This window comes from Poromitra crassiceps, assembly GCF_964638095.1.
Source record: "Poromitra crassiceps genome assembly, chromosome: 2".
In the NCBI taxonomy this organism is placed as follows: Eukaryota; Metazoa; Chordata; class Actinopteri; order Beryciformes; family Melamphaidae; genus Poromitra; species Poromitra crassiceps.
In genome coordinates, this window is record NC_139624.1 from 111,674,713 (window position 1) to 111,702,312 (window position 27,600).

A 27,600-nucleotide genomic window follows, 5' to 3' on the forward strand; every position below is an offset into this window, starting at 1 on the left:
TATATTATTTCATGGTGCTGTAGTAAGGATGTCAAAAGTATAACATTTGAAACGGATACAATACTCACTCATTTGCAACAGTATCAATAAAAGCAGTGCTTTCTCTTAATGAAAAATCAAACATACAACTGATTTTTCCCTCCCTACCATTGGTGGGTATCTGTTGCTTTAACAAGCTAAAAGTGTTGTGATAGGCTGATGACTAGAGCAGCAGTAATCTGCTGTGTAAGTGCAAAGTTTGTAATGAGTTTTATCAGGCCAAGATTATGGAGAAGCGTGCGTCCGTCCATCCATCTCTCTCCTTTTATTATTATGCCTGTTTTTTACATTTTATTTTCAATTTTATTAGTATGCCTCTTGATGTGTTGTCATTTACCCCGTGGCATCGAAAACGGCATCAAGTATCCATATTTTCCTGTATATCAGTAACGAAGTTAGAAATTCTAGTATGGGGGTAGGAGGGGGATGAATGGGAGGGATACTGGAGCTACTGGAGCTATGAGCCCAATCTTCAGTTCATGTTCTCGTGTAATGCCTTGCTTTTACTTTCAAAATTGAAAATAAACCTTGTTTAAAAAAAATTCTAGTATCATGACAATAGTAGAATACTACTATTCTAGTCTATGCTATGCTATACTGCACTATGCTATACTGCACTATGTTGTATTATACTATACTATGCACTGCGAAGTACTATGCACTGCAATGATACCATTATTTAATTTGTAATCAATTATTTGTTAATTAGCGTATTGCAGACAGCTCCTCACTTTTAGTTTCTGGTTTCTGTGCGGTGCTGATGGACAGCTCCTTTTATCATTCAAATAAAAGGGCTCTGAGAACACATGATTTGACCTCCGTACAGTTTATGGTCGGATGTGATGTGGGCCACCAACATGTTTGACATTTTCAAGTGGGCCATGAGTGGGAAAAGGTTGGGAACTGCTGGTCTGCTGGTTCTCAGAAGGCCCTTTTCTTCTCAGAGGTGAATGAAAGATGTGCTATTACAGCGCTGGACACATCCACTGCCTGTTCCAGTAAACGACACATGATACGCTGCCGATGATGTCACTGTTCAGTCCCCCCCATGCCCCAAGAGCCTGACTAATCATTATGCCATTAAGTTATGCACATGAGTGTGTGGAGAGGAGGGCTGTTCTTAGCATGGAAGTAGAGCGTTCAGGTCAATAAAGACACAGAACCCCCCTCTGCTCTGAGCGGAATGGTTGAACCCTCTGTGGACCAGACTGTCACCGATACACAGAGCTTGTTAACCCTTCATCTGCTGCTTAGCACCCCACAGCACTAAATCATGACCGACACGTCTCGCTGTAGGTCAAGCTGTGAGCCTTACCGGATAAACATTACAGTGAATTTATGTTAGCCACTAAAACAGATTATATTGAGTCAGCTGTTAAAACAGATTATATCAGCTGTTCTCAGCCTCATGATGCCCCAAAAACAAAGCAATGCCTGCACCACTAAAGATGCAGAAGAATGGTGAAAATTATGATTTTTATTTCCCCTTTTCAAGTTGTTTTACCGATGTCAATTTTGGGAGCTACTGTAGCCACCGTGCATCTTTCAGCATCAGTGACAGAGCAGAAAAGAGAGAGAGAGATACTTTAAATCACAAAGTCGAAAATTTCCAATCACATATTTTATTTAGACCAATTACAGACAGGCAGGTCGGTGTGTGAAGAATTCTACTAGACCAGCAAGCCTGTTCACACAGAGGACTCTGGCTTTTTGTTTTTCCCCACAACTATGTCCTTTCTTGATCGTACCAACCTGCTTAAATTAATTGCTGCAGCAAGTAGCCTATACGGTGACCTTAAAGCAGGACTAAACCCCAAAACACTTTTTTCAGCTTTTAACCAATATATGACTTTGGGGGTGGTGTGTGAAGAATTCTGGTCAAAATTTCCACATTTGAGACCAATCTGTTACCATTTGTATCATTTTCAGCTGCATAAGTGCCGTCTATGGGTTCAACCCTGCTTTTTTTTTGCCCTCAAAATTGCACAAAATGTGGTCCAACCTGACGTCACGATGAACCAAAGACTATGGGATTTCAACATAGTAACTCCCCTACTCCCCCTGTACCCTTTCCCGGCTCCTCACAACTCCAAGCCTATTCCCATGATGTCACAAGGATTTTCCTACCAATATGGCGCTACAATACACACAGCTCATTGGCTGTTTGTGTCACTTGACCTGTTAATCACCTGTTAATTAATTACAATTGCCTGTTATTTTCCTACCAAGATGGCCATGTGGTGATGTAACATAATACTATCAATAAAAGCCACTATAATCATAAATAGAAATAAAAGGAAGGAAATTGCATTGTGTTGCTGTAAATCATTCCCAACCTTGTTCATACTAAGGAGCCCTAATTTAGTTCACATTGGGGCCATGGACCCCCAATATGATGAGATTTGGTTTCTCAGATGCAAATCAGATTTTTTTTTTTTTTTATGTAGCTAGATATGATTTTGTCCAGAATTCCATATTAGGTTGAGAGACAACAGAGAATCTTGGAATCCTCTCAATGACCACTGGTGGTCCCCTGACCCCACATTGAGAACCACTCAACCAGGAGGAGGGAGGGGGAAAATGTTGTGTTTGTGCTGCGTCTCGCGCTAAACAAGAGGAAAAAGAAGGGGGTGATTCTTTCATGGCGCACTGCACCTTTTGACATGAATCACGAAAACCCCCCAAACGAAAATTAAAAACGGACTTCATGGCAGTCTAGAGGACAAGTTGGACAAGTTAATAACGTGCAGAAATCTCCCATTGTGATTACATTAGAGCGTGTTCAGAGCGGGGGGTTTGTCCTGGGTTTGTGTTCTGCTGCGACTGCCGGCTACCGATAACCTCGCGTTAACGATCGTTACATGGGAGTCAATGGCAATAAAGTAGTTTGCCACTGAATGACCAAATTGATATAACTTTCAACCATTTTGAGCAACGCTGTTTCCATACAGGCCACAAGCGTTGACTAGTTGTTGATATTTATAAAGATTTTGTAGGTCTCATATAAGGTTTTTCTTGACGAGGTGGGCAAACTGTCATGGCGTCGTTTTCCGAAAGAGGTTTCCTGTCTGACCCAGCCAAAGAGTATAAGTGAGACAAGAGGAGACGATCTTCGCCTTAATTTCTTGTTTTTTCCCATAGGTTTTTTCAAATCAAGCAGCATGCCGTTCTACCAGAAATCTGGGGGTTTAGTCCTGCTTTAAGTCCAATGCAGTGAATCAGCCAAATCGGACACACTTCAGGTAATTGCATGTGATTACTCAGCTGATACAAATTAATTTGAGTTACAGCATTATTAATTGCTTCCTTTTTTCTTAAACTCAGCATAAACAGAGCAGGAACTGTGCTCTGTATCAGAAAATGCATTGACTTGGTTATGGATGACTTCATCATCAATTCTGCGGCAGACAGCCAAGAGCTGATCACTGCTGGAAAGTGATACACGCAAGCCAATCATGTTATTTCTATGATCTAGTTTCCTAGTTTGTGAATGTGAACGACAGAGAAGCTGCATTCATGTCATATTTACTGATTTATGGATTTACTGTAAATAAAAGCTGCCGACAGCAAAAAACAAACAAAAAGTTAATGTTAACCTCCCAGTGGTAATTTCAAGCAGAACATCAACGTTAAGTAGGGCTGGGCAATATCCATGGACCAAAAATCATGGGCCCTATCTTCGCAAAAGCAGTAATTTAGCGTTTGTGCTCGTTTAACGCTGTGCGCAATGCAAATTGGGGGCGGGCACAAGCGCATGCCTGTTATAATTGTACTGGGAATAGGCGTGTCACATGCCAAAGCAGGCGTTTCAGAGCTAAAATGTGGGGATAGATGGCATTATCCTATCGTCAGCAGCGTGCAATTACTTTGCGCTAAGAGCTTTGAAAAGCACCTCTTAGCTGCGCTCCAGGCGCTAAAACACTCGCTGCGCTTGATTGCACCATAATCTCCGCACAGCGCAGAAACGTCATTACGCACAGACGTGCCACCCCAGGACATCAAATTCTGCTGCTAAAATTGGGTAACCAGCAGATTATTCGGTGAGGCAATCTACTATAATTCACTGAGAAACTTTTATCACATTGCAAGGAGGGGTTATGGTATAGGCCAGGGATGTCAGAGATACGGCCCGCGGGCCGGGCAGGTTTCATCCGGCCCGCGAGATGTTTTGGAATATAAAAAAATAAAAATAAAAATTAATTATTATTATTATTAAATTCGCACCCCATTATCATGAACTACGTGTGGCTAATAAGCAAGCTAAGAGTTCATTCATAAGTTAATTAACCTGCACTACAAGGAAGTATGTCAGTAGGTCATCGGTGTAAACAAAGCCACCATGATGCCACGCTGGAATTGAATCGCGCATTCGGCTACCTACCAAAAAACAAAGGAATCAACAAGATGCTGTCGAAAAAGAGAAAGGTTGACACGGAATGCAGGCAGTTTCAAGAGAAATGGAAAGAGCAGTATTTGTTTTGTGAAGTAAATGGGTAAATGAGTCGAATTGATTTTAGTAAAAAAAAAAATCCGGCCCCCATGAGGTCTCAGTTGAACAAATCCGGCCCTCTACCTAATATGAGTCTGACACCCCTGGTATAGGCTATTCACCTTCACCTGCTATAACCCACCGTGCATAAATGATTTGGCACGCCTCTAATCTGCATTTGCGCCCGTTGTTGTGACGAGTTATGCTTCCCCACACCACCATGCATCGCCACCATATTTTGGGGCTGTTTTAACTTAAAAACAGGGAGGTCACGTCTACCCTGCTCATCACCTACAAAGCCCTCAATAATCTGGCCCCCTCTTACCTAACAGATCTCCTCCAGCGCCACTCCCCCACCCGCCGTCTCCGCTCTGCTGATGCCAACCTCCTCACCCCCATCACCAAAACCAAGCACCGCACCACGGGGGACAGAGCCTTTGCCATCGCTGCCCCAACCCTCTGGAACTCTCTGCCCCTCAATATCAGAAACTCCGACTCACTCACCTCCTTCAAAACCCAACTCAAATCCCACCTCTTCAAAACAGCCTACAATATCTGACTTCTACCTCTAACCACCATTCCATCTCTGCAATCTATTGATTTGTATTTGTTTTCGTTCTTGTTATTTAGTTCTGTTTACTGTATTATTTTTCTATGTATTGTAAAGCGTCTTTGAGTTCCCCAGAAAAGCGCTATATAAAACTTATGTATTATTATTATTATTATTACCCAAACAATTATATCATTTTTAAACAGTTATGTTTCTGTATAAATCATTACGATATATGTTCCCGTGAGGTGGGGATGCGTTTTGCTGCTGCCTGGGGGGGGGGGCAAACCTCGGCATAACACCTGGACAGCGGACTGTAATCTTCCCTGCTTTAAGGCACGCGCAAACAGGTGCGCAAGCGCTAATAGGGGATATCGCCTGTACGAAGATAGGGCCCCATGGGCCCTATTCTCCCACAAGCCTTCGGCGCTAAAACGGGCCTTAAACGCAAAAAAACGTGCCTTGCGCCTGTTTTGGGACGATATCAATATGGCTTTACGCTGCCAAATGCGCTTTAGGCCGAATGGGCGTGGCGCAGTCCCAGAATGGGCCAAAGTGGGCGTGTCGGCCTTAAATACCAGCGTACTGCTATCTTCGCACCTGCCGTAAATTTAGCGCTTTGCGCCTTTGAAAACCAGGCCTATTCAGTGCGCCAGTGCACTTGTGCCTCTCCCCTGTCACCCTTCTCTGTCTCTCTCTGAAACCAGGCCTATTCAGTGCGCCAGTGCTCTTCTGCCTCTGAGTCACCCTTCTCTCTCTCTCTCTGACTCCCTCGCTCAAACAGACACAACACATAGCAGCACCCAGCTTCCCATAGGAAATAGCAGTTGTAAGTTTACTGCCTGTGAATGTCCACTCCCAGCATGCAATTGGGTCCTCCATTTCGCTACTAAATAGCAACCAAATGAGCCGAAATAGATATAAAAGGTAGATCTAAAATAATGTGTAATGGTAAGACAACCTGCAATTGTAGAACATTTCAATATTGGACCAAATAAAACATCGAAATGAAACACCACCCTATGTGAAACATATATGTCCTCTTGAGCCTATATATACCCCTTGTGGGTTTAACGTGATTTAGATAAGTGACAGCGGAACGCGCTTCTGTGATGTGCTATACTGTGATGTCCGCTCCAATAACTTGGCCCTACTTGGCATTTAGTTTTACAATAAAAACACATTTATGCAATGACTTTACATAATGTAGGGTATATTTATGTGCATCATTCTACCTGCAGCAGGGGAGAGAAAACGATATCTTTCTGGACAAACTTTCACCAATCTAATAGGCTATATTTTTCTAGCTGATGCATTTAGTACATTATTTTCACTTTGATCTTGCTATAGTGTAGCGTATTTACATGCTTGCAGTATTGAAACTGCAGTTAGATTGGTTTGAGAAGCATAATAATATGGAATAATAGCCTATAATGCAGACAGACAGACTGGATGAAGGGAGGGGGGGGGGGGGGGGGCAGAGCGTTTGGCTTTCGTCTGGTTTTGCGGGATCACTGGAATTGGAGCTAAAAAGGCAAGCGTGCGATTCGTTTATTGCAGTTATCCAATGAGCATGACGGTGCATAATTTTACGCTTAAAAGGCGTGGTTGTAATGGTTGAGGCTGCGTCTAGCGCCAGCACGACGATATCAAGTGCGCTGGTCCACGCCCACTGATTTGAGCTGCGCCAGCCGCTCGGCCTAGAAACAGCGCCGATGCAACGATAGGGACCCATATCTCTGTATTTTTAGCTGAATGGCGATACACAATATATAGGCTAGTATTTTCTATGAAGTGGGCTAAATGTTGAGTTCTAAGTCAAAGACCTGTGAGATGTCATGAGCACTTTTATTAAAACAAGACTGTGATCAAAATAAAATGCAAAGACAGAGTTTCCTTCCCTGACTATTGTTGGTGCTTTCACAAAATATTTACACAATGAGATTTTTGATAAATAATCGTCAGTAATGTGGATATAATGACTAAGTGGGTAAAGGCAAATAATAGAAGAGCAAGAACAAGAACAGTCAATCATTTAATCAATAATTCATTTTAGAAAATGACATCACTTTTCTGTAATGCAGCCTTTAAACCAGGAAAAGACAACACTTACACAATATTACGATATCCAAAATCTAAGACAATAGAGCTCCACAGTCACGTGACACCTCGGTTCTGGAAGAGTATGTTCCCGTTCATATTCTGCAATGACATTTTGATTATTAGCCATAATGCCCTAACCAGCCAAGGTAGACTTAGACTTAACACGGGGCGAGCTAGTTGTGAAATGGTATGTTCCTTTAGAAGGCACAAATCTGTATGATATCATCCTTGTTTATTTTTAAACATTTTTTATTCGATGTTATGGAGAGAAGTAGCCTGGTTAACCAGCCGGTCACATGAACTCACATTTGATTTCTTTGTGCGGGACGTCTGGCCTGAAGCTTTCACCCAGTGCTGAGTCCAAGTCGATGTTTGAGACAAATTTGATGAAATTCCGTCAAGGCATTCCTGAGATATCGCGTTAACAAGCTTGATAATGGCGTTCGAGAGGTCACAGTGACCTTGACCTTTGACCTTTGACCACCAAAATCTAATCAGATCATCCTTGAGTCTAAGTCGATGTTTGAGGCAAATTTGACATCGGACGGACGGACGGACGGACAACCCAGATCCATAATGACTCCATAAAAATCTCCATAAACTGATAATGATAATCTAAAAACTGAATATTATGTACAATATCAACGTAAATTTGAGTATAACATTATAGTAGCTCTAGCCTACTATAATGTTATACTCATGTTTTCCAGTGACTCCTGAGCAAACCAGTCAACTAATAAAATTGTATAATTTAAATAGCCACCAAACCTTTCTGGAAATATTAATAAGTTATCAATAATTTAATTTATTAATTTCTGGTAATATGCAATATGATGACAAAAGTAGTGTATCTATGAGAATCTGCAGACTTCTAACAATGTTTGAACCAGAAATAGCTTTATTATCAGAGTTTGGCAAAGTGATGACGTAATGAGTGGTGTCCCATTTCCTAGGTGATTGTTTTCAACCTCTACCCCTTGTGGCTTCGTTTTGAAGGGCAAGGGGGGGAAGTGAGGGGGGTACGAGGGGTAGGGGTCAAATAAGAATTGGGATTGGGCCTTATTATTGGTGGAGCCTGCAGTGGGGTGTCTCTATCTACATTAAAGGTCTCTGGCGTAGGTGTGCTGTGACCTCTGACCTTGTCATCCTCGTGCTGCTGCCGTCTCTTCTCCTCGGCGGCTGTCCGGCGCACCTTCTCCTTCCTCCTCTGCTCCTCCATCTTCCTCCCTCGCTCCTCGGCCTGCCGCTCCAGCTGCTGCTGCGCGCGGCGCTCCTTATCCCGCAGCACCTCCCACACGTCTGCAAATACACACACGCGCGTCGTGTTAACACGCTAATACCGAGGGGGCAATTTTGTTTAGTCGCATTGAGGCCAAATACAGCTACAACTACGTCACTTCTGGATCCAAAAAACCAAGATGGCAGCGGCCAAAATGCCGAACCAGAGGTTTCAAAACGGGAATCCACAAACCAATGGGTGACGCTCACTCTGTCCATTTCTTTTACAGTCTATGAATAATACACAGCACATGCACACTGTACCATATATGATGCTGTGTGTGTGTGTGTGTGTGTGTGTGTGTGTGTGTGTGTGTGCGTGTGCGTGTGTGCGTGTGCGTGCGTGCATGCGTGTGTGTTTGTGTGTGTGTGTGAGAGCGGCACCAGTGACAGATGAAAGGGACAGACCACATACTGCCCCACCAGCTGGAGAGGCAGTCTTACCCTGTGTGTTCTCTCTCTCCTTGCTAACTGGGACGTGTCCAATTTGCAAATGAATGAGAAATAAAGAGGGATGTACAAATCTAACTGATTGTCACACACTGATTGGACATTTGTAACCTGTGTTGTGTTGACAGCACTGGCAGCAACCCATAAGCACTTGCCCAGGGGTGGAGTGGGATTTGATCCACCGACCTCTCGCTTCAAAAGTGCATACGTTAACCACTATGCCACTTGGCGGAGCAGATTACCAGGCCTTTATACTGGGGAGTGAGTTTAACCGAGCTACTCGCTACTTTTGGGTTTTCACAAATATGCTCCTCTTCCGGCAGTTAGTGGAGAAATGGGGTGGGACCCTTGTGTGGTCAGATGGAAAGCCAGCATGGTGAACCTCTGGAACAGACTGCTGGACTTACCAACCAATAGGGTTGCTAGTCAGATTTTCTTCTGGGACCTGTCTGTTGAAGGGGAGTGGGTCTCAGAAATGTCAGACCTGTTTCAGGAGTGTGGTTTTGGAGAATATTACTCTCAAAGAATGTGTATAAATGTAGAGCTGTTTAAATCTCAGATCCGTGCTAACTGGTTACAGTCTTGGACTGAAGAAATTTGGCAGAAGCCAAAATTAAGAAATTATTGTTTATTTAAAAATGAATTTAAATGTGAAAAATATGTTATGTTTAATTTACCTAAAAGCAAGAGGTCCTTATGTGCTCAGTTACGATGTGGTATCCTGCCTTTACATATTGAAACTGGTAGATACAGAGGGACGGTGGAGGAGGATAGGATTTGTGAATATTGTGAGTTGAAGGAAGTGGAGAATGAATTTCATTTTATTTTGTACTGCCCATTGTATCATGACTTACGAGAGATACTATTGAAAAAAGTTCACTCCCCTGAGCTAAACCTGTTAGATTTTGAAGAAGGAGCCATACTTGAATTTCTTTTTGACAACATCTTCGCTTTTTCCGAATATATCTCACATGCGTGGGATAGGAGGAAAAAGATGACATATGATAGATAATTCATATATTTTACTTACATATTGTAGCTAAATCTGTGTTTTGCTGTCCATTTCCTGAATGTATTGTTTATGCACAGGAATCGGTAAGGTAATAACTTTATGTTGATGTGTCTGATAATCCCATGTGGGATGGGTCATGTAATTTGTCCTGACACGTAAATAAAACTTTCATTCATTCATTCATTCATTCACTCGCTACCACATGGGACTGACAAGGACTCACATTCAGAGTCCTTGTCAGAGAAGGTAAACATACAAACAACATGCTTATAGGACAATAAATATACTAGATTATAATGATACAAAGTGGGTTGATAAGTGAATTACAACGATAGTTAGATGGTTGTAGCTCAAGCCGGCATGTATATTTTGCAGTATGCTGAAAAACTAGGATGTGTCTTTGTGATACCCTACTGGAGAAATGCATTGTTTCTCTTCCCCCTCCTCAGGAAGGTCAGAGTTCAGGGCCCTGGGCTAGTCCAGTGGTTCTCAAACCTTTTCACATCAAGGACCCCTAAACGGACACAAATTAGACCACAGACCCCCATTTGATAAGATTTTGTCGCAGGGTCCCCATCTGATTTTTGCTTTAAAGCAGGACTAAACCCCAAAACACTTTTTTTCAGCTTTTAACCAATATATATGACTTTTGGGGTGGTGTGTGAAGGATTCTGGTCAAAATTTCCACATTTGAAGTCAAGTCAAGTCAAGTTTATTTGTATAGCACATTTCATACACAGAGGCAATTCAAAGTGCTTCACATAAAATGGTTAACACAAGAAAATAAAAGAATAAAAGAAGAGAATAAAATAGACATTTAAAAGCATCACAACAGAACTTTAAGAAAGCGCATAAAAAGTGCATTAAGCGACATGCGCAGCAGTTACAAAAAGAGCTAAAAACTTACAGAGGACTCATAGGGTTTGCATAATAGAATAAATCAATTTTTCTATATTAAATCCGATGTTTTATTTGGTCCAATATTGAAACATTATTTCTATCTACCTTTCTATCTATTTAGGCTCATTTGGTTGCTATTTATTGTCGAAATGTATTAGCCTCAATGCATGCTGGGAGATTTCACATGTGTGGCTTTGGTAGGGGAGCCGGCGCAGTGAACATTTGTTTGGGCAGAATGATCTCGTTTTCTCTCGCCTTTTCTTCTCCCCCACTGCACAGGTAGGATGATGCAACAGCCTCTGAATGACAGGGGCTCAAAACTGTCATGTTATAAAAAACTGTCATGTTGTTATACTACGTACGTACGGTATAACAACTTTTTTTTCATCTGTCTTTGTGCCTGTCTGAGCGCAAGAGAGAGGGAGTGAGAGAGAGAGAGGGGGAGAAAGTGTGAGATCGGCAGAGGAGAGCCGTGCGTGGAATATCCGCGGCGTACTGAATAAGGCCTGGTTTTCAAATGCGCAAAGCGCTAAATTAATGCCAGGGGGGAAGATATCGTTAGGTCGGTATTTAAGGCCGAAACGCCCATTCTGGCCTATTCTGGCACTGCGCCACGCCTCTTCGGCGTAAAGCGCATTTCGGGGGCTAAAACCATGTGTATATCTTCCCGAGGCAGGCGCAAGGCGTGTTTTTTTCCGTTTAACGCCAGTTTTTGCGCCTAAGGCCACTGGGAAGATAGGGCTCCTAATTCTTGCTATATTTTTAAGATGATAAAAAGCTGATTTTCTGATAGACTTAATGTGGGAGTTAAAGTTGAGATTGGAATCAATAATAACGCCAAGATTTTTAACTCGATCCTTTGGCTTCAGGGATCGAGACTCAAGGCGTGTAGTGATTTTAAGCCTTTGTTCTTTGGGACCAAAGACGATCACCTCTGTTTTGTCTTTGTTTAGCTGTAGGAAATTCTGGCACATCCAGTTATTTATTTGGTCGATGCACTGGCACAGTGAGTCTATGGGAGCATAGTCACCTGAGGAAAGAGATGTATACAGCTGGGTGTCGTCTGCATAGTTATGATAAGCTATTTTGTTTTTATGCATAATTAGGCCTAAAGGGAGCATATAAAGGTTGAATAGAACAGGCCCCATAATGGATCCTTGAGGCACCCCACATGTCATACTAGTTAGGTCAGATGTGTAATTGCCAATGGAAACCAAGTACTTCCTGTCTTGGAGATAGGACCTGAACCACTGGAGGACCGTACCCAATAGCCCAACCCAGTTTTCCAGCCTGTCCAATAATATTGAGTGGTCAACAGTGTCAAATGCAGCGCTAATCCAGTAGTACTAGAATCAAATTTTTGCCTGAGTCTGAGTTCATTCTAATGTCATTTATGACTTTAGTAAGCTCGGTTTCGGTGCTGTGATGGGGGCGAAAGCCTGATTGGAGTTTATCTAGGAGATCATTTGAGGTTAGGAATCTATTGAGTTGTAGGTAAACAACCTTTTCAATTATTTTGCCTATAAAGGGATTTTGTTTTTCCTCCCCATGTGATTATTACTGTAGTTCATGCGGCGCGAGCCCTTTAAGAGCAATGCCTCATGGTGTAATCGCCTCCTGTGGCTAATGTTAGCGGCTAGCTAGTTATGTTTCATGGTAGTAAAACGCCACTGAATGACCAAATTTATATAACTTTTAACCATTTCGAGTAACACTGTTTCCATACAGATCACCAGCGTTAGTTTGTTGTTTATAACGTGGCTATATTTATCATTTATCGTTCTCTATCTCTGATACACTGAAAATACTGGGAGGCGGGCCATAGCGTCTCTGTCGATGATTTGATTTGACAGTTCTGGGCACTGGCGTTGGCGTTGGCCAATCCTGGCGTGTTCCACCCCCAAATCGAGTGTGTTCTGGCGCAAAGCAAGTGGGTTCCAGGACGAAAGAGGCTCGAGCCAACTACGTTATGTTTAGAGCAGCGCAGTAAATACAATATTCCTGGAATGCGAGTTTAACTAAACAGTTACATGTCTTCTGCATTCTACAACAAATAAAGACATTACAATTTGTTTTATTTTGTATCTTAGATACTTATTGGCCAAGTTATGATAGTTTATTCTGCCAGGGTACAGAAGGGAGTATAGGCGGCCATCTTGCCTGCAGAGTTTTCAAATCAAGCAGCATGCCGTTCAGCCAGAAATCTGGGGGTTTAGTCCTGCTTTAAGATGTTTTATTACAGAATGTATATCTCAAGGAGGTAGAGCGGGTCGTCTGTCTATTCATCAAAAGGTCGGTGGTTTGGTCCCCGGCTCCTCCAGTCCGCATGTCAAAGTGTCCTTGGGCAAGATACTGAACCCCAAATGGCTCCTGATGGTTACGCGAGGACCCTGCATGGTAGTTTGCCACCATCTGTGTGAATGGGTTAATGTAGGAATGTGTTGTAAAGCACTTTGAGTGGTTGGTAGACTAGACCAGTGGTTCTCAATTATTTTCATATGAAGGACCCATAACCTGACAAAGATTAGACCACGGACGCCCATTTGATAGGATTTTGTCCCAGGGTCCCCATATGATAATAAGATTGATGCTTTTAGATGTTTTATTACAGAAAGTGTATAAAACCCTTGACCAAAATAGTCATTGTGTTACTTATGAATGGAATTATTGCGAAAATAAATTACCCCCCTTTTGGCTGGGGACCCCCTGGAACCCCCTCAAAGACCCTTGGGGGTCCCCAGACCCCACTTTGAGAACCACTGGGTTAGGGTTCAATGTCTCAGGATGCATGGGTGCTGATGGACACACTTCCCCTAGGTTCAGACAGAAGGAGCATGATTCATCAAATTGTTCAATTCGAGTATGAAATTTCCCTGATGTAGTGAAGTGATTTAGTGAAACTATCCAGGCGTCTGTACAATTCTCCCCCATCAAAATCAAGGGAAACAAGTATCATCAGCACAAAAACAGAAAAGCAAAATTCCCTAAAAAGACATTGGTGGCAATGCTGCTGCCAAGCCCGATGCAAAAAGATTAAAATGCAAGCATGATAGAATAACAGATACAATGCTGAAGCAGTTTCAGGACATCTATAGTTTCTTATCATTCCTCAGCGTCAACCAAGATGTCACATAAAACCTGATTTAGTCCTGGCTGCTTTCTGCAGACATGGGACCAAGTCACTTTGGTCCAAGTCTCAATTAAGTCCCAAGTCATTTGTTCCAAGTGTCAAGTAAGTCCCAAGTCATTTAACCAAAGTCTCAAGCAAGTCCCCAGTCATTTTGTTTTGGGCAAGTCAAGTCAAGTCAAGTCAAGTCAAGTCAAGTCAAGTCACAGGTTATGTCAAGTCAAGTCAAGTCAAGTCTTTAGTTAAGGCAAGTCAAGTCCCAAATCAAATCACTTTTTTTCAGCCCAAGATACTGCAGTCTTACCTTCCTTTACAAAGAAAAAAGACAAGGTATTAGTACCTGTCTAATAGTGATATTATTGGCCAATTTATCTAACCTGTTCAAAAAGTATGACAATGAATTTAATTTGTATAATTATTGATATTCAGTTAAATAGATGTAATCAAACAAAAGTCAAACTACTTAACTAACTACTAACATAAGTGCCCTCTCCTTGAAAAAACAAAACCGTCCAGTGAGAGGAGCGTGACTGACAGCCAGTCATCCAATCATGACAATTTCCAGCTTGCACTCGCATACCGGATAACTTCAGACATACACTTGACAACGTTGAACATGTTAATATTTAAAGCAGCTACGAGCAACTTTTTCGATTGTTATTAAACAGTATAAATTTAATATCAATGCATCACATCTTACCTCTAATAGTCGACGATACCAACGCAGAGTAGTCTCGCTTGAACCCCGAGTGAATCGGCCAGTGTTAGTGTGTCTGTAGCCAGGGCAGATCAGGAATTGAAATGAAACGGTTTGCAGCAGCCACTTCGGCCATAACCACAAAATAACTTCCAAAAAACCTGTTAGAATATAACGAGAGATGTTCCCGCGAGTATGCGTGGCGTTCACATTGTTTATGTTATGTTGCTAGGCAGCGCAAACGGCGTAAAAAGGCAGCTGCGTTTCACTTCCTGGTTTCACTTCCGCGTTTCACTTCCGGGTTACCCGGTCCGGTCGCTCTAGAGAGCCCCCTGTTGGCGCGAGTTTAGACAGACTATAGACTTAATCACCTAAGGGACCGTTCGTTATTTAGAAAGGGGGTCACTGGAGGAATTTGGTGTGCTCTGAAATAAAAAGCTGTGCCCCTTCCCTGATCAAAATATATTTTTCCTTGACCCTCCCGAAGCGATTTGAAAATTATAATTAACCCTCCCCAAACAATATTGTGGCAAGTTTGCGTGGAAGAATGCAGACTGACACAGATATCTTACTTTTAACCTAACATTTCCAGAAACTCCGGCCAGAGGTGATCAAACACACTAACAGTCTCAGTCGTGGTGGCTACATTGTAAAACTAAACATATCCTGGTCACACAAACATTGCCATAATACCACATAATGCAATCAAAACATATGCACAACATCACTAAACCACGTTTTTAACTGTACAGTAAGAAGCTTCCCACAAGAACATGAACTCCCATAATCCTTTGCGCTTCTTAAGAGCAGAACTGTCACCAATCAGAGCGACCGCCTCCTCTGGTCGCTATAATGCTATTTTCGCTTGTGAAACAATCTTCAGTCTGTGTATATCAATATTTGTGTTTAAATAGCAGTGAATGACTGATGGAAAAAAGTTAGCCGGTTCTATGTGGCGGACTCTCCACTCTCTGTCCCCCCTCTCTTTCTCTCTCTCACTCCCTCAGCAGACAGGCACAAAGCCACACATGTAAAATCTCCCAGCATCCATTGAGGTACATTTCGATAACAAATAGCATCCAAATTAGCCTAAATAGATAGAAAGGTAGATAGAAATAATGTTAACACAACATGCAATTGTCGAACATTTCAATATTGGACAAAATAAAATCTCGAAATCAAAACACAACCCTATGTGAAACATATATGTCATCCTGGTGGTATAAATATCCCTTGTAGACTTTACATAATTTAGGAGATGAGTGAGCCGTAACTCGGTTCTACTGTGACTTCCTAGACTTATCTGGCGTAACGATAGAGCCCATATATATTTTGTGATGCCATGTTTGTTTGCTCGACTTTTCGTGCTGGAAATGTAGCCTACTTCCATATTGTGGCACCTAGAGACCACAGCCACAGGCTCCAACGCCGTTAAGGCACACACACCAAGAAGCAGCTTAATATTAAAATAGGAATCTTTATTATCGACAAAAATATATATATATGTTTTAATTAAAACAGCTCATAGCATCACAGCACAGGTTGGTTGACACTTGTTACATATCACCACGTCATGATAGCACGCAGCAACAATAATTACGTGTAAGGGCTCCCGCAGGATGGTGGTCTTACACTAAGTTATACAATCAAATCAAACTATTAGTATCACAATGAGTCAGCCACTCGCGCTCCCGAAAGAAAGCAGCAACAGCACACCAGCCTGTCGCAGCCTCGCTGATATGAACGTATAGGTTACCCCAGCAGTGCGTACAAGACCCCAGCCCTCCGTCGAGGCAAACAGAGCCCACTGATTGGCCAGATACTGTACACGCCTACTGTCTGGATAGGCCAAGCACAAAGATCGACAGATCAGACCGCCAAAGAGAAACAATGCACCGGGACATACCAAACAGTTTGGACAGGAGGGGTGTAAATGAAGCAACTCAGTAGTTGTTGAAGTCCGAAAAGCAAACATTACACACAAACAAAAAGTTTATATATTTTTATCTAATCAAAATTGTATACCCCTCCCCTGGACTCAAATTAAAGAGAATGTACCCTCCCTCAAACTAAATTCAAAACAAGATTACCCTCCCCTATTTTCCTCCAGTGGCCCCTTCCCTAAATAACGAACAACGTTAGGGAGCAATCTCAGATACACACGGCTTTGGTCACGTCGACTATTAGAGGTAAGATGTGATGCATTGATATTAAATTTATACTGTTTAATAACAATCGAAAAAGTTGCTCGTAGCTGCTTTAAGTTTTATATTTATTTAAACTGATGAACACAAGCATAGGCGATTCTAGACCTTCCAAACAGGGGTTGCACCACCCCGAAGTCAATATTACTCTGGTAGGGGGGTTAAAGACATTTTGTAAATTTTAAAATAAAATGCATTAATCTGGGGCACTCAGAGCAAAATGAAAAGGCTAGTAGATATGAAGAACAACACACATCACATTAATATCCTCTTCACTATGCTGTGGCTTTACAGTGATGAAAAAATAATTGTCTCCTTATATAGCCTATTCTATCTGCATGATAGTGTTTCCCAACCACTGAACCGTGGCCCACTGGTGGGCCTCAGAGCACCATCTAGTGGGCCCCTAAAGCAGGTGTTTGCAGTCAACTACTTGAAATTAATATGTCGCAGTCAAAATCTATTTGTGGTGCTCAAAATCTATTGTGGTGTACCTCCACAAATAGATAACTGTATAGGATACACTGAATGCTATAGTAGGATATGACAACACATTCTGAACAGGGCACTCCTGAAAAAGAGAGCATTGCTCTCAGTGAGACTCCCCATGTATAAATAAAAGGTAAAAGAAATATATTAAAAAAAAAAAAAAAAAGTAAAGAAATAAATAAAAATCATCTGGCCACTAGGGGTTGCACGTGCAGCCAGTGCACCAACGTATAATCGCGCATGAACACAAGTCACCGAGTCATCACATCTCAAGTCAAGTCAAGTCATGAGTCTTTAACTTCCAAGTCCAAGTCAAGTCTCAAGTAATTTATTTTTTTGTCAAGTCAAATCGCAAGTCAGCGAAACAGGGACTCAGGTCGCCTTTGGTCCAAGTCACCAAGTCTCAAGTGCCCATCTCAGGCTTTTTGTTGTGGTGAGTGTGGCATCAACTGTGCCAACACTGGATCCTGCTGTCTGCTGTGAGATATTGTTGGTCTGTTGCAGGGATCGAACTGGGAACCTTCTGTTTATGTCACAGGCTCATGAACCACACAAGACTCAAACTTGGCCTTGCATGTATGAATCCAGTTCCCAGCTCTGTCCGTTTCCGCACGTGCGCACACACACACACCCACACACACACACACACACACACACACACACACACACACACACACACACACACACACACACACACACACACACACACATACACACACACACACACACACACACACACACACACACACACACACACACACACACACACACACACACACACACACACACACACACACACACACCAAGGAGGTTAATATGTTTTCGGTGCCATTTGTTTGTTTATTTATCTGTTTGTTTGTTTGTCAGCGGGATTATGGAAAAACTACTGCCGTGATATTCATGAAACTTGGTGGAGGGGTGTAGCATGAGCCAAGGAAGAACTTACATTTTGGAGCAGATTCTGATCCGACTCACAAACAAGCAATTGGCCTAGGCGGAGGTCTGCGCTCTCCAAGTGCCTTTCTAGTCTTAAGTATGCCTATGGGATGTTTGTTAAAGGGATACATAGGAGGATTTTGCTGGTTGTGGCTTGGAAACACAACATTCAAAGCTGACCACTCGTCCCTGCGGTTGCCAGAACGGTAAAAACCAGCAAAAAAGTACAGCGAGGCAAAACATCAAGCAGAGCGAGAGTGAATCTGGAGAGTATTGAAGGAGGCTGGTGATGAAAAGCGACACAGAGTTGGCTTGTTTTCTGTTGGACAGGTAGCTGCCAGTTAGCTAGCAGCTTTTATACTACAACGAAGCTACGCTAACGTTAATTTTTGGATGAGTTTGTGCTATTTCAAGGGAGAAAATCCTTCTCAGTATGCCTTTAAGCAAGCACACATAAGCTAAGTGCAGGTCTGGTTCCTGAGGCAACTATCATCAATATTTAAATGAAATATTATGATGTCCTGGCACCAGCATAACCTGTAGCATTGCCAACTGCTAGATTTGTTTCTCCTCTTCATGCTGTCATATCTCCAATTTGTAGAAATGGTCAACAGATCAAAGGCCGTGGAGTGTTTAGGAGTTTACCTGCTGGGCTGCTCTGATCGGATGACGTCCGCAAGGGAGACGCATGCCTATTGGTCAGCGGCTGCACTGGGGGTGGAGTCAGCGCTGCGTTTTTGAGAGAAGAGACACACCCAATGACTCACGGTACATTATTGGTTACGAGGCAAAATACAGCTATATGCAAGAATAGAATACAAAAACAATGAAAACTGAAGTGGTAAACGTGGGTCCTGCATTTGAAAAGCACTGACAAATGCAGGTAAACACGCACGCACGCACGCGCACACACACACACACACACACACACACACACAGACACACACACACACACACACACACACACACACACACACACACACACACACACACACACACACACACACACACACACAGTGGGAAAGTGGGTGCTGAGGGTGCTGCAGCACCCCCTGGTGGCAAGAGATGTGATTTTCGAAATTGTTGGATTTGGCTGTCTTGTGTTTATAGACAAGTTTCCCCGCGCTGGCCTAGGGCGGCGCCATAGCAGCCTTATATGTCCCCGGCTTCCGGTTAAGTCCACATTGCGTCCACAGCAGCCTAAGTGATGTTGCCAATAAGCTACGACTTAAATAGAGACTTATTACATCATATCTTTTCCGCCCCCTGTATGTTGAGTGTTGGTGAAAAAGAAAAATATAGCAGACGCTTTCTTTACTGTAGAGCGCCGTTTAAAAGCCGTACAACAAGCAGCATCAGTCCCGCCGGCCAGCGCTGGACCCGCTGTGAGGAAACACACAGGAGGAAACCCAAATGTCAAAACAGACATCCCTTGCTAGGCCTTTTTTTAATCGAGATCATGCAACAAGTAGGCTACTTCAGCCGAGGCCAGCAAGACGGCAGGAAAGAAACAGAAGCGTGCCTGCCGCCGTCAAAAGCAAAAGAGACCCAACGTAGGCTGTCAATTTAGCGGGGGTAAAAAGCCTTTTTACCTACGTCTGGCGAATCAATCAATCAATCAATGGCTCGCGCTTGTTGCCCGACGCTCGTATGATGAGGAGATGAATCAAAATGCTTACCACAAATAAAGCCACATGGGAGCAGAGAACGAGTGCAGAACGAGTGCAGGAGAGCTGCCGCAGGTGCCAGGTGTGGAGTGGGAGTGATTAAGGTGCGTAGCCTATTGCTGGAGATTCAAGTTGTGCGCTGTCTGCACTGACACTGTCGCACTTATTACTTTTAGCTAACGCTACGTTGTTTTTTCATCAAGGCAATGTCCAGAAGATATGGGTTCATGAGTGTCTGCAAATGCTGATAGATAGGCTACAGTAGGAGCATGCATGCATGTTGTCTGTTTCAATAACGAAAGCGTCCTTACCGAGAACGACGTGCCGACCAATTAAATATTCTTGCTGCGAAATCGGCCTCAGTCTTAATGACAACACTGGAATAATAGCCATAATATTCATTCACAACGGGAGATAGCCTGACTGTGGGTAATTTGATGAAATACATAGCGTTACAACCATTGACATACAGTATGTTACAACATACCCAACCTACTTTGTTGCTGTGGAGATATTGGTACGCTTCGGAGCTTTTGAGATTGTTCATCGCGTTACCGTCCACCGCCATTGATTCCTCAAAATACGCTATAATCCTGCCTGTAGTTCGGCCATTTACACATATTATCTTCCCATGTGTCCACTGTCAACGGGTGTGGGATAGACACTCTTTCATAGACAGGAGACTCAGAGAATGATCCCAAGTTTGCATTTTTTCAGCGGTCGCTATGGCTACTACGCTAGTACGTTACGCTTCTCTGTATTCCGGAAGAGACGGACATACCGCGGCCGAGTCCGGAAGCAAACCGGAAGTGCCCAGGAAACTTGTCTATACCACCAACAAAATGCATTAAAAACAGTTTGTGCTTCCCAGCTCTAATCTTATTTCATACGCTCTCTCTTTAAAAGTGTTTGATTTTCATCATAATCTGGTTTTCCATAATAATAATAAGTTCAGTGTTTATGGCTATGTTGCTGTCTGTTGTAGTGTAAAACGACTAAAGGGAGAGAAGGTGGTTACATGAAAGTGTCGAGATTCCATTCCTTACAGCACCCCCTACTTAATAATAGTTCCAGCGCGGCTGCTATCACACACACACACGCACACACACACACACACACACACACACAGCTAGGGTTGCACGGTGCACCAATATGAAAGTTTTGGCCGATACCGATAATAACCGATATTAACATTGCTGTTACGGCTAATAACCAATATTTACCAATGTTGATATGATTTGTGTAAACAAGTTTCTATGGTAATCAAATGTACATAGTGAAAAACATGTAAACGTGAATTTGAAAAACTAATGCCTTTCTTTATTTCCAGAACAAAAAATCCCATAAATTAGATTTACTGCATTGTTTGCTCTCAATATGAAAATGTTGGCTAATGCCGATAACCGATATTAACATTGCTGTTATTTTGCTCATCGGATCGATACAATATATTAAAAAAATAATTATGAACATCGGCCGATACGCTAAGATGGCCGATATATCGTGCACCCCTATGCACAGGCCTTGTGTGTGTCGTGGGGTCCCAGTTGCATAAATCTTCTGTCAGTCTCCATATTGCTGCTGGCTGGGGTCAAAGGTCAGCAGCAGCTGTATTGGTGCAGGACCCCTGGGTGCAGCACTCACCCTCTTACTGTTGTGTTTTTCTTTGGCAATCTGTCAAAGTGACATGAAAAATAACCATGCAGCCACCGCACGACTGCTATCGACCCATGTCTGTCTGCACACACACACACACACACACACACACACACACACACACACACACACACACACACACACACACACACACACACACACACACACACACACACACACACATACACACACACACACACACAATCTAATCACTCGGATATGTGAATACATGCAAATCTGCATTAAGCCCTGATAGAGAATAAAATATATTCTTTCCGCTAAAATGTATATGTAAATGTATATCACAGCTTATCTTATACCAAATTAATTGAGCCTTGAGTCCAGGACTGTTTAACATAAAGTATATTTAATAGCTTACATTCTCTGCAATATGCATATTGACAGAGGGCATGAATCTCAATGTACACATTCTGATATGTCATACAGAGTCAATTATTCAGCCATATGGCCGACAGTGTAACATAGATTTATAGGCAGAGGAGGAAAAGGCAGAGAGGGGGGGGTGTTGACTTGACTTGGAAATGTGTGTGCGTCCACTTGAGTCTACAGGGAAACTGTTATCCGTTGTTATTGGACACGATGCACTGCCCAAGGTTTCAGCAAAGAGGAGAAGTCCTCTCTATGGGGCTGGGTGAGATGTCAGTGTGAGTCTATGTGTCAAATGGAATGGAACTTATAGCATAATTATGCAAATAGGCCTATAGCTTATTGATTAGGAAATATTGATTAGGAAATGGCATGGAACTTATATTTTTCTCCAACAATCCACCCAATTGTTATGTTCATCAATAACAATAATAATTACAAAATTTAAGTTCACTATTCAATATAATGCTTGTATCTGTACTTAATTGTGGGCCAGGGCTGGGCAGGGTTTTTTTTGAAAACATAGGAAACATTAAACACTTGAAAGAACACAGAATTTTTGATCAATATGCAGTCCAGCGCAGTCTCAGCTCATATCACCGCATCTCCATTATCTATTGGAAAGAGAAAACAGATTTTAGTAATATAATGACAAAATTACATCACCACTGCTGCTATAATATATAGGAGTGGGCCTACTAATCTTAACTCTATATGGTTCAATGCAAACAGTCTAATTAATAATGCATTGAACTTAATATTCAGTGTGTTCCAAATCACACTTAAATCTTTTCCAGCTTCACTTTATTCAACGCTTCCTGTAAAAGGAATCATGTCTTTAAGTAAAATATTTTCAAAGTATTCACAACAGGAACAATATTTTCAAAGTATTCACAACAGGAACAATATTTTCTCATCATTCATGTGATGACTCTAGTTCATTCATTTATTTGTTTGTTCCTGGTGCTGTTGTTGTAATTGTTGTTATTAAAAACTATTTAATAGCCCATCTCCATGCAGTGGTTTAATTTCTTTTTGGGAACTATTTTATTAGAATAAAATTCTATTTCTAGTTTACTTTAATATTGGTTTGTTTGGAATAATGAACTGAAACTTTCTAAAATGCAAAACATTCATAACATTGATTAATCATATTCATTAAAACATAATCACAGTATCATATAACTGATTATTCTTAAAATGATACTTTAAAACACTTAATTTTATTTAATATTGAAAATAGAAAGAATTTTCTTTACTCTAGTGAGCACAGTTAAACGTACTCTCTCTAGTGGTTTACTAGGCTAGGGAGCACAGTACTCAAAGTACAGATTTGTGCTGGTGTTGAAGGTTTTCTGTGACGTACAACCTGTAACTATAAACATTAGATTTCACAATGTGCCTGTATTTTAGACAAAATAACTTCATTACAAGTTATTAGTACAACAAGTACGTACATACGGCAGATAATGTTTTGAGATACTCTGTGAGTACATATTCAATTGTTTATTTTATAATTTGTTTGCAATGGACCTCATACACAAGATGGCTCCTTGAGTCTGCCTTTCAAGTTTACAGATTTCGTGGACTTGTCTTGAGAGTGGGCTGGATGAATTCCCAAAAAAAACTGCTTTAAGAGCTAGCTTATTGGGGTGGGTCAGTCCCCAGACTGAGGCAAAACAACAATACTCTAAACGCAAACTCAAGTGTAATCTCGTCCTCAGAGGCCATTGGCTTATCTATAGATACTTTTGAAAACATCTCACCGTACTTAAGTGTAAATTTTGCTTATGTGTATATCAAACCAAAAGTTAAATGTTGGTTTGCCCACTTAATTTTATTTCTCATCCACCCAATTGGTGGTTGATAAATGTGCATTTTTCTGTTTAAGAAAATACTTCAGATTCAGATTATCGTACACAGGAAGTCTTCACCCTTCACAACACATTCTATTATGATTTATTTTCAAAATAATAATCAACAGTCTATTTACTCTAATTGATTTTCAAATTTGCTTACTGCACTTTAAATAATGCAGAGCTTACTTCACTCTATTGATTCATAACAAAAAACATTTCATTCAATCACATACTGTGGGGTTTGAACCTGGGGCTTGTTTCGACATTCAATTTCATAATGTGTAATACTGTGGGGTTTGAACCCGTGATACAGGGCTTATCTCTCTGACCTAGAAAAATGCGGTGGCTGGCTCACTGTTTGCTCAAAGGTTTTGGGGATCCAATTGTTTCTGGCTAAGTTTAACCTTGTTGGAAGACTGGCTGTTCCAAGGGAACATAAACAAATTATTTCAGCCTGCTATGTTCCATCACATTGGGCCAGCTATAGGGGAAGATTGACCATCGCTACTTGGGCCAATTGAATCAACAAGATGGCTGTTTGTCCACTCGCTGCTCCCGTTTTTTATATCTACAATCTTTTACGTAATGTCCTCTCTTTCCGCAGTAGTTGCATTTATCGTAGCCTTTATAACGAGTGTGGTTTCGAGGCACATGCATGGTGTACTGATATGGGGAACTTCCTGAATTGTCTATGCGTACTGGCATGTGGTCAGCTGATATAGAATGCTGAACCATCTGATGTGGCAAATGATTTGGGTCTGTTTGTATGTTCACAGGTATCTGCTTGGCCATATTTAAAACACTTTGTTCGGTACCTGTGTCAAATTTTACGGGCTCATCTCCATACTGTCTGATAACCATCTCAAGCTGTCTAATTGTCTCTCTGGCTCCTTCACACTCCGGCCTTCTACAAAGCCCTTCAGCGTCCATTATGATAGCTTTTTCAGAGAGCAGAACCAGATGGCTTCCTTACAGTATGAAAAGACAACTGAGCAGGCCTAGGCTTATCTACAGTAGGCTATTTGTTTTAGTTTACACACGACTCGGTGAGCCGTCGTTTTGATCAATTCTGTTACGTCTCTCTCTTTCTCTCTCTCTTTAGCAGAAGGCAAATCACTGATTAGGTAAACTGACCTCTCAGGAAAAACTCTGGAGGCAAACACACATCTCAGGTCAACTCAAAACTCTGGAGGTAAAACACACATCTCAGGTGAACTCAAAACTCTGGAGGTAAACACACATCTCAGGTCAACTCAAAACTCTGGAGGTAAACACACATCTCAGGTGAACTCAAAACTCTGGAGGTAAACTGACCTCTTAGGTGAAGGCAAAACTCTGGAAGTAAACTGACCTAAAGTAATAAACCTGTATTTTAGAGAGAGAGAGAACTAAGAGAGAGAACTACTGTTTTTGTTTATCACTTACTTGTGATCTTCGATAGTGTCCGTGTGTGTAAAGTAATTTTCAACACTTTACCTTTTAGTCGATGTGGGGTCTCTGGTGACAGAGGGACGGTTCTCCTGTTGACCAGTTCCGTCCGTGTGTGGGGTATCTGGAATTTACAAATTTGGTGACAGATCAATTTGTTCGATGGACAATTGATTCTGTATTTTGGGATTGGCTAAAATACACTTTTTGCAAACTTCCTGTTCAACTCCTTTAAAATAGGCTTCTTAAGAAATTGTTTTGTTTTACAGTGAAACAGCTGCTTATTTTTGTTTGTTTGTTTGTTACATGCTTGTTACACATTGTAGGTATTTCAAAAACATCTCAACCATATTGGTTAGACAACTATGATTGCTTCATGGGGCTACACACATCCCTCGAGTGAGTGGTATGTTATGGGGAGATCTTTTGGTTTTATTTAGTATGTCGTGTGGTTCTTATAGACCGTATCAAGCATATGCCTAGAATCACCGCAGTTTCCCACTGGACTATAATAGTCGCTGCTAATGCAGCCTTATGGCCTTTCCAGGCAATATGTGATAACGCTTCTCAGGCTCTCTTGCTGTGCAGCTTAACACTGGACCATCCTGGTCACTGCAAAATACAGCCGGTCAAGAGAGTTTGTATGGTCCTGAGGTCATCTGTATTATTTACATTGGGGCGTCCCTCCTTTGTCTCAAGAAGCCCACAAAATACTAACTTAGGTTAATATACATATTTACAGTTATATACAATGTCATTTTGACACACCCACAACATGCAAACATTTCAGATTCTTTTAGATATCAGACGACAGCTCAGTAATGAATTATGAAATTAATTCAGACTTACCCGCTCTGCCGTAGATATCCTGTTCGTGACACGCCAATTGATAGAGAATAAAATATATTCTTTCCGCTAAAATGTATATGTAAATGTATATCACAGCTTATCTTATACCAAATTAATTGAGCCTTGAGTCCAGGACTGTTTAACATAAAGTATATTTAATAGCTTACATTCTCTGCAATATGCATATTGACAGAGGGCATGAATCTCAATGTACACATTCTGATATGTCATACAGAGTCAATTATTCAGCCATATGGCCGACAGTGTAACATAGATTTATAGGCAGAGGAGGAAAAGGCAGAGAGGGGGGGGTGTTGACTTGACTTGGAAATGTGTGTGCGTCCACTTGAGTCTACAGGGAAACTGTTATCCGTTGTTATTGGACACGATGCACTGCCCAAGGTTTCAGCAAAGAGGAGAAGTCCTCTCTATGGGGCTGGGTGAGATGTCAGTGTGAGTCTATGTGTCAAATGGAATGGAACTTATAGCATAATTATGCAAATAGGCCTATAGCTTATTGATTAGGAAATATTGATTAGGAAATGGCATGGAACTTATATTTTTCTCCAACAAGCCCCATAGGTCCCATTATACAGTAGCATCTTGTGTTTTTAGTGGCATCTTCACCTCATGGAGCCTCGCCCACTTGACCCATTGAGTCAGGACTTCGTGTTCAAAACGCCGGCTGTTTTACCTGCTCAAACTAATCTGACTGGTCAAACCTAGTTTGACTCACATATGAGTCAGACTAGGTTTATGAGTGACAGGAAGTGTAAACACAATCAGAAATGTTAGTCTCTCAAGCCAGACTGTCTCTTCTACATAAGGTGAATACAACACATGAAAAGGATGGGCTGAATCAGTCTATGGCTGAATCACAGGTTTTCTATAAGCTCTTGCAGCTTGGTCACTTGAGGTACATGATGATGCCATATGGCACCGTGACAGCAGGACACCATATTAAACTACCCATTGACATCAAGCTGCTCTGATTTAGGAAACATACATAAATCCATCCGGTACAGTCACCCATTGTTAACTGTGAAGATGCAGGGATGCATTGGAGGGTAAACCCACCTAAACTCACTTTACGCACCATTTAGGCTGACATCAATCTTAATTCAAGTCTCTCTATGATATATACATACATGGTCTCTAGCTGGTGTATGTTATATAAATCGATGCTTTTCTTTTTTTTATGACTTGTATTTTATTCAAGTTTTCAGTTTTTTTTTAACATAATAGACCAATTATACGCCTACGTCACAATGACAACAAACAGCGTCAGATGCGCAAGACGGAGGCAGAAAGACAGACTCCGCGCAGCCCTGTCAAGTAGTTTTCCAGTGGTCCGAAAACTATTCGAGCAAGACATGTCTTCGTGTTGTACAGTGGGATGCCAGAATCGGAAAGCTATTGTAGCAGAGTATTCGGGTCCGCCTATTCATACTTGGTTAATAAAATAATAAACGATAGAGCC

At 41.7% G+C, this 27,600-nt stretch overlaps 1 protein-coding gene across 1 annotated transcript in view; it reads right to left on the reverse strand.

Moving 5' to 3' along the window:
- map7d2b (MAP7 domain containing 2b) overlaps window positions 1–27,600 on the reverse strand; it is a gene marked incomplete at its 3' end in the record, with an annotated part of 86,970 nt that overhangs the window by 56,910 nt on the left and 2,460 nt on the right. The window contains exons 2-3 of the mRNA XM_083632003.1: window positions 18,920–19,003; window positions 8,320–8,480 (exon numbers count right to left, since the gene is read on the reverse strand). Coding sequence (XP_083488129.1) covers window positions 8,320–8,480; window positions 18,920–19,003 — 245 coding nt within the window. The remainder of the gene's footprint in view (window positions 1–8,319; window positions 8,481–18,919; window positions 19,004–27,600) is intronic.